The sequence below is a fragment of the Olea europaea genome, chromosome 20 (genome assembly GCF_002742605.1).
Source record: "Olea europaea var. sylvestris chromosome 20, O_europaea_v1, whole genome shotgun sequence".
Classification (NCBI taxonomy): Eukaryota; Viridiplantae; Streptophyta; class Magnoliopsida; order Lamiales; family Oleaceae; genus Olea; species Olea europaea.
Window position 1 is genome coordinate 8,073,011 of NC_036256.1, and position 18,564 is coordinate 8,091,574.

General features: G+C 31.6%; 1 protein-coding gene across 1 annotated transcript; it reads left to right on the forward strand.

Annotated features, from left to right (window-relative positions):
- Nucleotides 1-16,456: 16,456 nt before the first annotated feature.
- On the forward strand, nucleotides 16,457-17,603 carry LOC111369221. Its single transcript, XM_022990687.1, has one exon. The coding sequence runs from the start codon at nucleotides 16,736-16,738 to the stop codon at nucleotides 17,270-17,272; it is 537 nt and encodes a 178-aa protein (XP_022846455.1). The 5' UTR covers nucleotides 16,457-16,735; the 3' UTR covers nucleotides 17,273-17,603.
- The last annotated feature ends 961 nt before the right edge of the window (nucleotides 17,604-18,564 follow it).

Consider the following 18,564-nt stretch of genomic DNA (forward strand, 5'->3'; position numbering starts at 1 on the left):
TTTCCAATCAAATTTTGTTGGAACTGTATTCTTAAATATTAGAATATAAAAAATTTACTAATTATAAAGTATACTTCAGTATATTCCTTTTATCTCGTAATCTTAGAAAATCTATGTAATCTAGATCTCGAAAGTTGAAGTTAATATAAATTAAGTTGTAGTTTACATGAATACCGTCAAAAGATAAGAGTCAAAATTGAAGGAAATCAAGCGAAAGGGTTTCTAACAACGATACACAAGAAGATGCTCAGTGAAAAACCTTGACTTTCGGACCCTAAATCAATGGTCGTAGACCTTTTGATTATTGAAATGCAACCATCTGGTTTGGCAGAGAATAAGGGTCATCAGTTGTGCGGAGTTAAAATTGAAGTCAAGCAAGAGAGTTTCTAACAACCATAAACAAGAAGATATTTGATAAGTCTTTTATACACTTATTCGAGGATTTAAATAATGATATTTTAAAGTTCAATTATTGAAAATAGCCTAATTCGTGTTATTTCTTGTCTAATAGTTAAAACTCATGATTTGATAAAGAATAGAAGAAAACAAGCTAAAAATAGATAAGAATGGCGAAATCAAAATTATGGGGACTAAAATGCAACATTTCAATAGTTGTGTCAAATTGCGAGATGACGATTCAAGAATGCAAAGGATCAATTGGAAGTAAAGAGAAATCAATGGGATGAAAAATTATCAAAGATGACCAAAATACACACATAAAAATATTTAAAGACCAATTTATAAGGGTAAAACCCTGCGTCTGCATAGGCCTGCAACCTTGCGTACACACAAACCAATTACGGATTTATTGAGGCCAAAATAAGTCTATTGCGCTCTCCTTACTTTGTTTTGGAAACTTTTGATATGCAATTTTTTGACACTCTATATCTGTCAAAAGGTGTGGAAAAAAAATAAATAACTCCCTTAAACCTAGAAATCTCTATATCTACGTATTTTGGAGGCGAAGAACGAGGCTAAGCATTAAGATCAAAGTGGATTATACAAGTTTATTGAAGAATATCATTCATTTTCAAGATTCAAGCCAAAAAATTGGATTTCTCTACTTTCTTCATTATTTCTTCTTTCCTAGTGATTTTTTTAAATATTTCTTATATAATTTAATCATTAGAATGCTAGGCTTGTTTTTCTATTGTATTGGATGAATGATGAACCATATTGCATATTTGTTTTGATTTAAGACTATTAATTTAGTTATTTTTTGATTTTCTTTATTGATTTTGCATTCTCATTGCATTATTTAATTGATTGGTTACAAATTGAATAATAATTATTTGTTGTAATATTGAAATACTCACAATAAGTTTAGAACACGATAAAAGTAACATATGTAGATGGAATTGGAAATAATCTTTATCATATATGCAATCACATATATAACATATAATTTAATGTATTTTGGTCAAATGAATTCGGAATAGATCGGGTCGTGATTAGAATAGACTTAATTTGTCTTGAAAAAAGAGAATTAAATACACTAGTGTTATCGATTGCCACAAAAAGCATGAAATTGAATATATTACAAATTAAGAATTAAAATAAATGATAATAGGAGAATTCAAAATTCAATACAATCATTCATATGTTTGAATGACAACAAAATCAAGTCTTTCGTGTCACAAACATTGAATTTAATAGTAACTAGTGAACTAAAATTAAACATTATTTTTCATGGGACGATTACTCACCACTCACTTTATTATTAATTGTACAATGATCCCGTACCTTGCAGGTTTCACTCAAACAATATTCATCGAAAAACCTTAACTTTTCGATCGTAGAATCAATTGTCGTAGGTTTTTCAATTATTGAAATGTAACTATTTGGTTTGGCAGAGAAGACGGGTCATTAGATGTGCAGCATGGCCAGACATGTAATGGGGTTTGTAAATTGTTACTTCTCAACTGTTGCAACATTATCGCGACGGATGGTTATATTCACACTACACTTTATATAAATATACATTATGTTTTAATTATATTTAAAGGCATTAACTTTTATTCATTATCACAATTATATCATTGATTTTTTTCATCCCATTCTTATTTTTAACATTTTGATTGATCAAAAAAATCTTGTCCTTTATCATATTTAGTCCCAAAATATTGTTAATGTACTTTAAAACTAGGGTTAATATTTTTGCACTATTATTTGTTTTGCTTATTTAAAATTGCAATAGACAAATGAGTATTTTTACTTTATCTTAAAGAAAATATTGAAGAGACCATAATCGGGAATAATATATGTTAATTTGAGAATAAGAATGTGATGAAAAAAATTGAGACTAAATGTGATTATGTGATTAATAAAAAAAAAAAAAAAAATATATATATATATAATTCCTTTTATCTTGTAATCTTAGAAAATCTATGTAATCTAGATCTCGAAAGTTGAAGTTAATATAAATTAAGTTGTAGTTTACATGAATACCGTCAAAAGATAAGAGTCAAAATTGAAGGAAATCAAGCGAAAGGGTTTCTAACAACGATACACAAGAAGATGCTCAGTGAAAAACCTTGACTTTCGGACCCTAAATCAATGGTCGTAGACCTTTTGATTATTGAAATGCAACCATCTGGTTTGGCAGAGAATAAGGGTCATCAGTTGTGCGGAGTTAAAATTGAAGTCAAGCAAGAGAGTTTCTAACAACCATAAACAAGAAGATATTTGATAAGTCTTTTATACACTTATTCGAGGATTTAAATAATGATATTTTAAAGTTCAATTATTGAAAATAGCCTAATTCGTGTTATTTCTTGTCTAATAGTTAAAACTCATGATTTGATAAAGAATAGAAGAAAACAAGCTAAAAATAGATAAGAATGGCGAAATCAAAATTATGGGGACTAAAATGCAACATTTCAATAGTTGTGTCAAATTGCGAGATGACGATTCAAGAATGCAAAGGATCAATTGGAAGTAAAGAGAAATCAATGGGATGAAAAATTATCAAAGATGACCAAAATACACACATAAAATATTTAAAGACCAATTTATAAGGGTAAAACCCTGCGTCTGCATAGGCCTGCAACCTTGCGTACACACAAACCAATTACGGATTTATTGAGGCCAAAATAAGTCTACTGCGCTCTCCTTACTTTGTTTTGGAAACTTTTGATATGCAATTTTTTGACACTCTATATCTGTCAAAAGGTGTGGAAAAAAAAAAAATAAATAACTCCCTTAAACCTAGAAATCTCTATATCTACGTATTTTGGAGGCGAAGAACAAGGCTAAGCATTAAGATCAAAGTGGATTATACAAGTTTATTGAAGAATATCATTCATTTTCAAGATTCAAGCCAAAAAATTGGATTTCTCTACTTTCTTCATTATTTCTTCTTTCCTAGTGATTTTTTTAAATATTTCTTATATAATTTAATCATTAGAATGCTAGGCTTGTTTTTCTATTGTATTGGATGAATGATGAACCATATTGCATATTTGTTTTGATTTAAGACTATTAATTTAGTTATTTTTTGATTTTCTTTATTGATTTTGCATTCTCATTGCATTATTTAATTGATTGGTCACAAATTGAATAATAATTATTTGTTGTAATATTGAAATACTCACAATAAGTTTAGAACACGATAAAAGTAACATATGTAGATGGAATTGGAAATAATCTTTATCATATATGCAATCACATATATAACATATAATTTAATGTATTTTGGTCAAATGAATTCGGAATAGATCGGGTCGTGATTAGAATAGACTTAATTTGTCTTGAAAAAAGAGAATTAAATACACTAGTGTTATCGATTGCCACAAAAAGCATGAAATTGAATATATTACAAATTAAGAATTAAAATAAATGATAATAGGAGAATTCAAAATTCAATACAATCATTCATATGTTTGAATGACAACAAAATCAAGTCTTTCGTGTCACAAACATTGAATTTAATAGTAACTAGTGAACTAAAATTAAACATTATTTTTCATGGGACGATTACTCACCACTCACTTTATTATTAATTGTACAATGATCCCGTACCTTGCAGGTTTCACTCAAACAATATTCATCGAAAAACCTTAACTTTTCGATCGTAGAATCAATTGTCGTAGGTTTTTCAATTATTGAAATGTAACTATTTGGTTTGGCAGAGAAGAAGGGTCATTAGATGTGCAGCATGGCCAGACATGTAATGGGGTTTGTAAATTGTTACTTCTCAACTGTTGCAACATTATCGCGACGGATGGTTATATTCACACTACACTTTATATAAATATACATTATGTTTTAATTATATTTAAAGTCATTAACTTTTATTCATTATCACAATTATATCATTGATTTTTTTCATCCCATTCTTATTTTTAACATTTTGATTGATCAAAAAAATCTTGTCCTTTATCATATTTAGTCCCAAAATATTGTTAATGTACTTTAAAACTAGGGTTAATATTTTTGCACTATTATTTGTTTTGGCACCCCCGAATAACAAATTAAAGAGATTAGTTGACCAAAATCCCACCAACTTAATGTTGGAATAATTCTAATATGAGCACACTGATTGTAAAATTTACGGGTTAGATGTATAGCTCATAATGTACTATAATTAAGCCCAAATATATTAAGTGATGAATTCGATCATTTTACACCTTACGAGCTATATTTTATATGATGTGGTAATTTTAAGTATGTGAGTTGAAAATATATTTAAATCCTAATTAAAGTTTAAATAGTAATGAGACGACTCAATAATTTCTTATATAAAGACTAGGTCTCATTTCCTCTCCATATTGTTTCATTAGTTTGCTCTATTGACAACTAATACTTTGTGAGGAACAAGGAAAGAAAGATAGAGCTGCTATTACTCATAACTACGATGTCTTCCGCGGGTATGAATTTGATTTATCATTTTATTATTGTGTGATTCTTGTGTCTTAGCATGATTATCTTTAAATTCAACAATTGATATCAAAGCCTTCATACTAAGATCAGAATCCTTCATAAAAACAATATTCTATCTCAATTATTTTATACTTTTGTTAAACACTGTTGCCAAAAGGCCAGCTTTGCATTAAAGTTTCATGTGGAGTTTTCTCTGCATATAATTTCATGTATGCGTATATGTATAATTCATTATGAACATAAGTAAAGAATAAGAAATCAAACCAAAACATACATGAATTAGGGTTTCTCTTTTCCTCTCTCTCTCATGTCAAATTTTCAATGGCTGAACTAAAAAAAGGTGGATTAACCGAGAGCAGTTTTTGGGCTTTCTCCGCAACCGTCGGTGGTATTTAAATAGTAATGAGACGACTCAATAATTTCCTATATAAAAATTAGGTCTCATTTCCTCTCCATATTGTTTCATTAGTTTGCTCTATTGACAACTAATACTTTGTGAGGAACAAGGAAAGAAAGATAGAGCTGCTATTACTCATAACTACGATGTCTTCCGCGAGTATGAATTTGATTTATCAATTTATTATTGTGTGATTCTTGTGTCTTAGCATGATTATCTTTAAATTCAACAATTGATATCAAAGCCTTCATACTAAGATCAGAATCCTTCATAAAAACAATATTCTATCTCAATTATTTTATACTTTTGTTAAACACTGTTGCCAAAAGGCCAGCTTTGCATTAAAGTTTCATGTGGAGTTTTCTCTGCATATAATTTCATGTATGCGTATATGTATAATTCATTATGAACATAAGTAAAGAATAAGAAATCAAACCAAAACATACATGAATTAGGGTTTCTCTTTTCCTCTCTCTCTCATGTCAAATTTTCAATGGCTGAACTAAAAAAAGGTGGATTAACCGAGAGCAGTTTTTGGGCTTTCTCCGCAACCGTCGGTGGTAGTGGTTTTCCCTCACCACTTGATTTGGTTTTGGCGTTGGTAGCTCTTTCTTGTTTTGGCTTCGCGGTTACTTTTGGAATTCCCATCTTGCACCTTTTTTGCTTTTTGTCTTTTGATTTGCATTTGAGATTATTATAAGTTTTTGCCACCAAATTCTCACAAGAGAAGTTCAGATGAGTAACTGGATATCGGCACTCGCCATCGACGACGGCTGCTCAACGAAGTAGCATCTTAATCGCCCGTCGCAACACTTTTGCCACTGACTTTATCTAAGTACGGCACTTGATTCGAACTGACGGCCTTGACGAATAAAAACATAAAAAACCTTGGATTTTCTATAAAAATTGGCCAAAGGGGAGAGGAGGGTTTATGTTGTAATTTGAGAAGTTAAAGGCCCTTGTCTGCAATTAGAAATTGAGGTCATATTGTAATTTTTTAAAATAAGGACCTGTCATGCAATTTTTGAATATTGAAGGAGCTAATTTTAATTTTAAATTTAGGGTTAAGATGTAATTTTCAAAAATGGTATTAAATTTGAACTTTTAAAGGCCTTGGGCCCAAAATTTCAATTTTGGCCCAATCAAAATATCACATTCAAAATTGACAACTTTTATATTTTCCTTAAAATGTTTATATATATATTTCATTTAAATGTTGTTATTATTTGTCCATTTAAATTTCAATTTTCATATATATATATATTGAAATTTTGTTGTCAATTTGTTTCTCAATCACATATGAATTTTGCCTTTCATCGATTGATGATTATGATTTATTACATAATCATTGTTTTGTCATTGAATTTTTCGTGGACTTTGAGACGGACCTTATTTTCCTACTAAGAGAAAAATTTTGAAATAAAAATTGGTGGTAGCTGCCAAAGTAGTACACTCTTCATTATTTATTCAAGTTTCTCAACAAAAAAAAATTTAAAAGACATTAACGTCGCACTTTTAAATCATTACATATAGTACTTGCCCAGAGGTGTAATTATATATATGATATTTTGGAAAATGGCATAAGGCAGTTAACAAGTTTACTTTGGTTTAGAAATTTCCTTCGATCTAAAGGTGTTGGTATTTCGAAAACCAATGTGAATTGTTAATTAGTTCCATAATGTGTTTAAGAGTACCTTATAGTATGTTATACTGTCAGCCCAAAAGTGACTTGATAATAATGTATCTAAACTCTTACCGTAATAAGATTCATGTGAATCTAACTTTAATTACGGATTATCTAATTAATAGCCCATGTTAATTAGATGGATATTTTCTCATCCATTGACTGCATGCATTATGTTTAGATGATATAATATGTGTCTTCAATTTTAAATGCCTCATCTCTTTCGAGTTAATTGTTTGCTATTGAAATCTTGATTGAAACTAATTATGTGAGATGGAAACACGACGTAGAAATGGCACTTGGTCCTTTAGGCTTAGATTTTGCAAGGGAGACAAAGCTTTCGAAACCACAGATAAGAGCACTCTTGAATATGTGGGTGAGTAAAAAAAGTGGGAAAGAGCCAACAAACTTTGTTTGAAATATTAAGCGCTCTATATCCAATTCCATTATGGGTGCTATCCCAGACAATAAAAATGTCAAAGGTTTTACGGATGCCATAGGAGAGAAATTTGTTAAGTCTGATAAAGTTGAGACTGGAGATTTGATGGACAAGCTGATGAATATGAGATATGATGGTACGAGTGGAGTTAAAGAGCATGTTATGAACATGATAAATATATCATCCAAGCTAAAAGCTCTTGAGATTCTCATTGCCGAGCGTGTCCTAATCTATCATGTTTTAAATAGCCTTCCTAGCCAGTTCAATCAGCTTAAGATTGCTTACAATGCTCAATGAGATAAATAGGATTTAAATGGCCTTATTGCAGTGTGTCCCCAAGAGGAGTATAAGATGCAGCATGAGACTGTTGAAACTGTGCAATCAGCTTTTCAGCCATTACAGAAAAAGGGGATCTTCTCATAACTATAAGTCTAAGTTCTGTAAGGGTAATAAGTCATACCAAAATCAGCAGATTAAAAATTTTGGTGGTCCCAAAGGAATTATAAAGAAAAATGATTGATGTAAGTTCTACAAAAGAAAATGTCTCTAATTCGTAAATCGTCTTCTATGTTGTGACATAAGTGGTTGGGTCACATTGCAAAGGAAAGTATGGAAAGATTGGTACAAGTTAAGATTCTTATCTCTATAAACTTCTCTGATTTTGACACGTGTGGATTGTGTAATAAGAAAGTTAACTAAATCTACAAGGAAATGTTCCACTATGAATGATGATATCTTGGACTTGATACATACTGATATTATTGGACCTTTACCTTCCCTTTCATCATATGTGGGAACAAATACTTCATAAATTTTATTGATGATTTTTCACGATATGAACTTTTTTACCTGATTAATGATAAATCCCATGCACTTAAGAAATTCAAGATTTTCAAAATGGAAATAGATAAACAATCTGGAAAAAGTATCAAAGTTGTAAGATCTAACCATAGTGATGAGTATTATGACAAGTATGATGAGTTTGGTCAAAACATGGATGATTTTGCAAAGTTTTATGCGGAATAGTGACTCAATACACCATGCTAAGGACACTTGAGTAGAGTGGAGTTTCTAAAAGACGTACTAGAACTCCAAAAGATGTAGTCAGGAGCATGATGAGTAAAACAAATTTGTCAGAATATCTATGGGGTGAAGTCTTGAAAACTGCTATGTACATGTTGAATAGAGTTCCAAGTAAAGCGATTGCAAAGACACCTTTTGAATTATGGACATGATGTAAGCCAAATTTAGCTCATTTCAAAGTTTGGGGATGTCCAACTGAGGTTAGGATTTATACTCTATTTGAAAAGAAATTAGGCACGAAATCCATTCCTGGCTACGTTATCGGGTACCTAGAGAAATCAAAAGGATATAAACTCTACTGTCCAAATCATGACACTAGAATTATTGAGTCCATCATTGCTAAATTTTTGGAAAATGATTTTGGTGATAGTGGAAGTTCTACAATGAGAGAATTTTTTGTTGAACCAAATCAAATTGTTGTTTAAGTTCCTGTTATACAAGAAAAATTTGGTTCTCAACCAATTGAAGTTGATAATGAAGAATCGAGGAACCAAGCGAAACCTCCAATTCCTCCAACAATAATTGGGTCAGTTTCTGAGCCACAAGTTAAAAAATCACAAAGAGAAATGAGAATTACATTGCCCAATGATTATATTATATATTTATTATAGAATGATTTTAATATTGTGCATTTTGTTGATTCTGTTACTTATAATCAAACATGGACAAGTCCTAAAGCAAATAAATGAATAAATGCTATGGAAGATGAAATGAATTCTATGGAACAGAATAAAATTTGGGAACTTCTTGAACTTCCTCCAGCTACCAAAGTTATAGATAACAAATGGATCTTTAAAAGCAAATTGGATTCGAAAGCGAATGTTGAACGAAAGAAAGCAAGATAGGCTGCAAAAGGTTTCACTCGAAAAAAGGAAATTGATTAGGTTGAAACCTTTACACCTGTGTCGTCAAAAGATTCCTTTCGAATTATCATGGCACTTGTGGTACACTATAATTTGGAGTTTTATTAGACGGATGTTAAGACAACATTTTTTAATAGAGATCTTTCTGAAAATGTTTACAGGAGACAACCTAAAGCTTTTGTAGTAAAAGAAAAAGAAAACTTGGTATGCAAGTTAAACAAATCTTTATATGGTCTCAAGCAAGCATCACGACAATAGTATTTGAAATTTGGAGAGGTTGTGATTTCTTTTGATTTTGTTGAAAATACAGTTGATCAATGCATTTATTTCAAAATCAATGGAAGAAATTTTATTTTTCTTGTGCTATATGTTGATGACATTTTACTTGCTAGTAGTAACTTGAGATTACTTCATGAAACAAAGAGGATGCAATCTACCAATTTTGAGATGAAAGATTTTGGAAAAGCTTCTTATGTGCTTGGCATTGAAATATGCTATGATAAAAATCGTGGCTTATTGGGACTTTCTCAGAAAACTTATATACGACGTGTTCTAGAAAAGTTCAATATGCGGAATTGTGCACCTGGTAATATACCCATCATAAGAGGAAATAAGTTTAACAAAGCTCAATGTCCAAGGAATAAGCTAGAAACGGAATCTATGAAAATGATACAAGATGCTAGTGCTATGGGGAACTTGATGTATACTCAAGTTTGCACTAGACCGGATATAAACTATGCAATCAATATCTTTAGTAGATTTCAATCAAATCCAGAACAAGAGTATTGGAAAGCAGCTAAGAAAATTATGAGATACTTGACGAAAACTGCATGATATATACTTAAAATTCCAGCGTTCAAATCGCCTTGAGATGGTAGGCTATTCAAAATTCGATTTTGATGGATGTCAATATGATTTGAAATCAACCTCAAGTTATATTTTCACTTTAGCTGGTGGTACTATCTCTTGAAAAATGCTAACAGACTCTATTAGCATATTCTACTATACAAGCTGAATTTGTAGCATGTTATAAGGTTACAGTCCAATCCTTTTGGTTAAGAAGTTTTATCTCTGGCTTGAAAGTTGTTGATTCCATCTCGAGACCAATCACCGTTTATTGTGATGGTAGTGCAACAGTATTCTTTTCAAGGAATAATAAAAGTTCTGATAGGTCAAAACATATGACATCAAATATTTGGTAGTTAGAGACAGGATCAAAGAAAGGGCAAACGAAAATAGAGCATATCAATACAGAGGCAATAATTATAGATCATTTGACTAAAGGACTCCCTCCAAAAGTCTTTAAGACACATATTGCTAATATGGACATTGTGGAAACCTTTGATGTTTTTTATTAGTGGGAATTATATGTGTGTGTGTAAAAGAACTACATTTTGGCTTGATTCCTTTACGGGGTACGTTGGCAATCCACATGTTTTTCGGGTACAATCCCTCATCCAATAATAAAATATATTTTCCCTTATCCATAAATTATTTTGAGCATTCATTTGACTTATGCCTTTTATTATGATATTATTATAATCTCGAGACATGACAGATAAAAATATAAGAAGAGTCTCTTTTAGAAACATATGGTTTCATTTTGATCTAAAGTATTTTGAAGACCAATATGAATTAACACAATTTTTTTTATCACATTTCGTGATAAGTTCATACCATATAATACTACGTTGGTTGGAGGATGGGGATCCATATCGATAAGGATGTTGGCATTTTTAGTTGTAGAGTGATCTTAAATCGTTTAATTGGTGTAACGACTTCCATGTTCAATATTAACATTCTTGTTAGACCGGATCATGTTGCGTAATGTGTCATTATTGAAGTTATACTTGTGTGGCCACCTATGTAGTCTAATCCAGATGTCAAACGTTCTGTTGTGGCAATCAAATGTTTGCTCAAGTGGGAGAATATTGAAATAACTCTAATATAAGCTTCACATTGATTGTAAAATTTACAGGTTCAATGTATGGCTCATAATGATACTATGATTAAGCTCAAATATGTTAAGTGATCAATTGGGTCGTTTCACACCTTACGAGCTATATTTTATATGTTGCGATAATTTTAAATATGTGAGCCGGAAATATATATAAACCCTAATTAGAGTTTAAGTTGTAATGGGACGGTTCAATCATTTTCTATATAAATGTTACGTCGCCTCTCTTCTCTATATTGTTTTATTAGCTTGCCCCATTGACGACTAATATTTTGTGAGGAGCAAAGGGGGAAAGATCTAGAAGCTATTACTCATATCCTCAATATCTTCTGTAGGTGTGAATTTGATTTATCAATTTATTATTATGTGATTCTTGTGTCTTATCATGATTATTGTTAAATTCAACACTTAATTCCAATGACAATTACGTAAGTTGGAGAATTAAATTATTTATTACATTTTTTTCATGCTCTTGAAATAGAAGACACGACCATACGGCCAGGCAATAAAACAATGTGCCGTTTCAAATTTACCCATTAATACACTTAAAAATATATATATATATATCATAGGATTATGTAAAAATAATATTATATTTGCTTTCAAAAAATATAATCTTAGAGTTGAGAAATATAGTATTAGAAAAAGAAGAAAATATGAATGAATGACAAAATATAATGTGTAAATTATCTTAAAACAATATACTAACAAAATTTAATAAAATAATTGATAAATTTTGTCTCGGTACTTGTTTTCTTTAATTCGGATTGGTCAAATTTGCGTATTATGCTATACTGACAAAATTAATTGATAAATTTTGTTACTTGTTGTTTTCTTTGATTCGGCTAAGTCAAGCTTGCGCTATACCAACAAAATTCGATAAAATAATTGATAGATATTGTTAGTACTTGTTTTCTTTAATTCGGTTCAGTCAAGTTTGCGTATTATGCTACCATTTTGGCTTAGAAACAAAGTGTAAACAAAATTTATCATGACAAAGAATTCGCAATTTTATCATATTTTATTATTTGTAAGTTTTTTAATATAATTATATAAGGGCTTTTGGAATTCCCATCTTGCACCTTTTCTGCCTTTTGTCTTTTGATTTGCATTTGAGATTATTATAAGTTTTGACACCATATTCTCACAAGAGAAGTTCAGACGAGTAACTGGATATCGGCACTCGCCATCTACGACGGCAGTGCAACGAAGTAGCATCTTAATCGCCCGTCGCAACACTTTTGCCACTGACTTTATCCTGGTACGGCTCCTGATTCGGAGCAACGGCCATGATGAAACAAAAAACATAAAAAAAGCTTGGATTTTCTATAAAAATTGGCCAAAGGGTAGAGGGGGGTTTATGTTGTAATTTGAGAAGTTAAATGCCCTTGTCTGCAATTAGAAATTGGGGTTATATTGTAATTTTTTAAAATAAGGACCTGTCATGCAATTTTTGAATATTGAAGGAGCTAGTTTTAATTTTAAATTTAGGGTTAAGATGTAATTTTCGAAAATGGTATTAAATTTGAACTTTTAAAAGCTTTGGGCCCAAAATTTCAATTTTGGCCCAATCAAAATATCACATTCAAAATTGAAGACTTTTATATTTTCCTTAAAATGTTTATATATATTTAATTTAAATGTTGTTATTATTTGTAATTTCAATTTTCATATATATATTGAAATTTTGTTGTCAATTTGTTTTTCAATCACATATGAATTTTGTCTTTCATCGATTGATGATTATGATTTGTTGCATAATCATTGTTTTGTCGTTGAATTTTTTGTGGGCTTTGAGACGGACCTTATTTTCCCACTAAGAGAAATATTTTGAAATAAAAATTGGTGGTAATTGCCAAAGTAGTACACTCTTTATTATTTATTCAATTTTCTTGACGTAAAAAAAAATTGAAGGGCGTTAGTGTCGCACTTTTAAATCATTACATATAGTATCTTGCCCAGATGTATTATTATATATATGATATTTTGGAAAATGGCATAAGGCAGCTAACGAGTTTACTTTGGTCTAGAAATTTCCTTCGGTCCAAAGGTGTTGGTATTTCAAAAACCAATGAGAAGAGTACCTTATAGTATATTATATTGTCAGTCCAAAAGTGACTTGATAATAATGCATCTAGACTCTTACCGTAATAAGATTTGTGGATCTAACTTTAATTACGGATTATCTAATTAATAGCCTCTGTTAATTAGATGGATATTTTATCATCCATTGACTACATGCATTACGTTTAGATGATATAATATGTGTCCACAATTTTAAATGCCTCATTTCTTTCAAGTCAACCTTGATTGAAAATAATTATGTGAGATGGAAATGGAACGTAGAAATGACACTTGGTTCTTTGGGCTTAGATTTTGCAATGGAGACAAAGCTTTTGAAACCATAGATAAGAGCACTCTTAAATATGTGGGTGAATATGAAAAGTGGGAAAGAGCCAACAAATTTTGTTTGAAAATATTAAGCGTTCTATTTCCAATTCCATTATGTGTGCTATCCCAGACAATAAAAATGTCAAAAGTTTTATGGATGTCATAGGAGAGGAATTTGTTATGTCTGATAAAGTTGAGACTGGAGATTTGATGGACAAACTGATGAATATAAGATATGATGGTACGAGTGGAGTTAGACAGCATGTTATGAACATGACAAATATATCATCCAAGCTAAAAGCTCTTTAGATTCTCATTGCGGAGCCTGTCCTAATCTATTATGTTTTAAATAGCCTTCCTAGCCAGTTCAATCAGCTTAAGATTGCTTACAATGCTCAGTGAGATAAATAGAATTTGAATGACCTTATTGCAGTGTGTCCCCAAGAGGAGTATAAGATGCGGCGTGAGACTGTTAAAACTGTGCTATAAGCTTTTCAGCCATTACAGAAAAAAGGGTCTTCTCATAACAATAAGTCTAAATTTCAAAAGGGTAATAAGTCATACCGAAATCAACAGAATAAAAATTTTGGTGGTCCCAAAAGAATTATAACTAAAAATGATCAATGTAAGTTCTACAAAAGAAAATGTGTCTAATCTGTGAATCATCCTCTATGTTGTAGCATAAGTGGTTGGATCGCATTTCAAATGAAAGAATGGAAAGATTGGTACAAGTTAAGATTCTTCTCTATGTAAACTTCTCTGATTTTGACACGTGCGTGGATTGTATAAGAAGAAAGCTAACTAAATCTACAAGGAAATGTTCTACTAAGAACGATGGTATTTTGGACTTGATACATACTAATATTATTGGACCTTTACCTTCCCTTCCATCATATGTGGGAACAAATACTTCATAAATTTTATTGATGATTTTTCACGATATGGACATGTTTACCTGATTAATGATAAATCTCATGCACTTAAAAAATTCAAGATTTTCAAAATGGAAATAGATAAACAATCTCGAAAAAATATCAAAGTTGTAAGATCTAATCGTAGTGATGAGTATTATGACAAGTATGACGAGTCTGGTCAAAATATGGGTGATTTTGCAAAGTTTTATGTGGAATAGTGACTCAATACATCATGCCAGGGACGACTTCCATGTTCAGTATTAACATTCTTATTAAGTCGGATCATGTTGCGTTAGGTGTCATTATTGGAACTATACTTGTGTAGCCACCTATGTAGTCTAATCCGGATGTCAAATGTTTTGTTGTAGCAATCAAATGATTGCTCAAGTGGGAGAATATTGAAATAACTCTAATATGAGCTTCACATTGATTGTAAAATTTACGGGTTCGATGTATGGCTCATAATAATACTATGATTAAGCTCAAATATGTTAAGTGATCAATTGGGCCATTTTACATCTTACAAGCTATATTTTATATGTTGTGGTAATTTTAAATATGTGAGCCGAAAATATATATAAACCCTAACTAGAGTTTAAGTTGTAATGGGACGGTTCGATCATTTTCTATATAAAGGTTAGGTCGCCTCTCTTCTCTATATTGTTTTATTAACTTGCCCTATTGACGACTAATACTTTGTGATGAGCAAAGGGGGAAGATCTAGCTGTTATTACTCATATCCACAATGTCTTCCGCAGGTGTGAATTTGATTTATCAATTTATTATTATGTGATTCTTGTGTCTTACCATGATTATTATTAAATTCAACACTTAATTCCAATGATAATTACGAATAAGTTGGAGAATTAAATTATTTATTACATCTTTTTCATGCTCTTGAAATAGAAGACATGACCATACGGCCAGGCAATAAAACAATGTGCCGTTTCAAATTTACCCATTAATACACTTAAAAAAAATAAAAAATAAAAAAAATCATAGGATTATGTAAAAATAATATTATATTTGCTCTCAAAAAATATAATCTTAGAGTTGAGAAATATAGTATTAGAAAAAGAAGAAAATATGAATGAATGACAAAATAGAATGTGTAAATTATCTTAAAACAATATACTAACAAAATTTGATAAAATAATTGATAAATTTTATCGGTACTTGTTTTCTTTAATTCGGATTGGTCAAATTTGCGTATCATACTAACAAAATTAATTGATAAATTTTGTTACTTCTTGTTTTCTTTAATTCGGCAAAGTCAAGCTTGCGCTTTACCAACAAAATTCGATAAAATAATTGATAGATATTGTTAGTACTTGTTTTCTTTAATTCAGTTCAGTCAAGTTTGCGTATTATGCTACCATTTTGGCTTACAAACAAATGTAAACAAAATTTATCATGACAAAGAATTCGCAATTTTATCATATTTTATTATTTGTAAGTTTTTTAATATAATTATATAAGGATCCAAGGATAGAGTGTAGCTTAAAAATTGATAAAAATTTAAATAAAGTTAACAGTTAATCTTAATCGCACATTTTATTTAATTCATAATTTTTATCAACTTTTCAACCACACATTTAATCAATTTTTATAAAAATTTACTAAAAATCAGATTTTTACCCGTACCCAAATAGGGGCAAGAAGTGGTTTATATGCTGACCACACAATAATGTAGAAATATGTAGAGTATTGCGACCAAATTCGGATAGGATAGATTGCGTGGAAATCAAGTTTCCGTATCAGGTCAGTGTCACCCTAGCATTCTTATTATATTAACGGGTTTTTGAGTTCGATTAAAAGTATGTAAGAGTAGACGTGAGAAGAATCTTGTATCCCTTTTCCATACTATACAAACATGTAGTAATAACTAATACGTGGTCCTAGCAGTGTATTTAATCTCCATAACCTCTTGAATTCTCAAATCTACCTAACCCCATGCTCCTATAGACCCACAATTTGAATAAACATTCAATTCCGATGTTAAAATGAAAACAACATTTTCTACACCCACCCTCATAAGGGTAACGTAAAGAAGAAACTTTCAAAACCATAGCGTGGAACTTCATTTTCCCACATATTCCATCTTAACTCGTCAGCAGTAGTACTCCATGGAAAAGAAAAACCCTAGAGCTATTGTTGATGAATTGTCTTTAGTTAAAGCAGCTGCATGGGCATGGTTCCAACATGGCTCCGGCTCCGATGGGAAACCTATGCGTGAATTTGATCTTACGAGGTTTAAGAGTGTTCCAAAGCCATCGAGGTACAAGTTACAGGCCGTTAAACAAGTTCAAGAAACTAAAGATTCATCTGGTTCAACATTAAGTGTTTCTAATAATTCTCTTCTTGATAAGTATGAGATAGAGAGGATATCAAGGCAGCTAGATTCGTATATAGAGTCTAGTCATGCACAGCACTACGGCGGGGTTTATGTCGGTGATTCAGACGAAAAGGGCACTGTGGTGGCGGTCGGAGAAAGTGGCAGCGGGATTGGAATGAAGAGTAAGCAGAAGAAAATGAAAGAAATATTAAAAGGGTACTTTTGGTTTAGGCATTCAGTGGTTTGTGGTTCAAGACACGATGTGGTAGAAAATAGAAGTTTTGGGCATCTACACCGGCTGCGGCGACAAGAAAAGCACATGCCGTGAATCCTGTAGTAGCGGTGAGCAAAGGTCCGGTTCTAAAAACCCGGAAATGAATATTGTCAAAGTAGGAATAAGAATTGATATTATTGTAAATGGAAGCATTTCGTTGATTATTATGTCATTTCTCGTCTCTGAATGCCTAGTGCCTTGAAGATGCATTGTAGGTGCTTCATTTTCTTTTTCATTGAGGTCGAGCCTAAACATGTGCTCTTGCTCAAAAAATAGCTATCTATACATGTTGTTAAGGTATGTATGAATTCTCGAATAGAGAGGATCGTGGTGTTTTCTTAGACTGTTTAAATCTCATGAATGAATCGAAAGTTGAATTTATATTGGATCTCACCCGAGTCGCCCCACCTATCTTCATGAAGAAATTTTTGGTTTCTAACCCAAGTTCGATTTAGCTTCCTATGTCCTTTCTCGTCCCTGGGTACCGAGGTCTTGATTCAGGTGAGTTGAACAAAGACTGGCCACGGCGTGGCCATGGGTAATCAATTGGCCAAGTTGGGTGGCAGATGTTAGGAGGATTTAACTGTGAACGACCATGGAGATGGACAGCTCGTGTCATGAACAAGGTTTAATATCGTGGTCTGTCTTCTAGTGCAACTATTTTGCCACATGTTTTGTTCACATATGCACAGAATCGGGTGGTGCTATAAGTATAGGAAAGAGGTCACAGAAAACTATACAAGAATTCAAAATAAATGACGTGGCTATGGAGGGAAAAAACAAAAAGAAGAGTAAACAGAAAATGGGAAAGATCTAACAAAACCAATCTTTCTAATTCCATTCATCATTTTCCCCCAAAAACCTCGCAGAGAAGTCCTCCACTCACTTTCTCCATCTCCAGCCAACTTCCGACTACCCAATCGGTATCCACGTCCGGCCACGGTGTAATCACGAAAGCCCACCAAATTGACACTGTAGGTTTGAGAAAGTGAGAGCAAATTTTGGGTTTGAGAAATTTCTTATATTTGGTTTTGTCCGGAATAATCTTGAATCTCTTCTTCTATCAAACAATCATGATAAAAGAGAAAAATATAATTAACAAAGACTATTTTCTAACCAATTTTCACACGCTATCTAATTACATTTTAACAAACCGTCATAGGATTGAGACAGCTCAACTGGTGGATCAATCAACATTGGCTTGCTTCCAGCGACAGGGTGGAGAGTTCGATTCCTGGTGGGAACCTACGGCCAAAAATTTGGTATGGAGCAATCACTGTGAAGGAGGGTCTCTTGTGTGCATAAGTGTACAGTTAATGGGGAGAACCTGTGATCCAGTTGAGGCA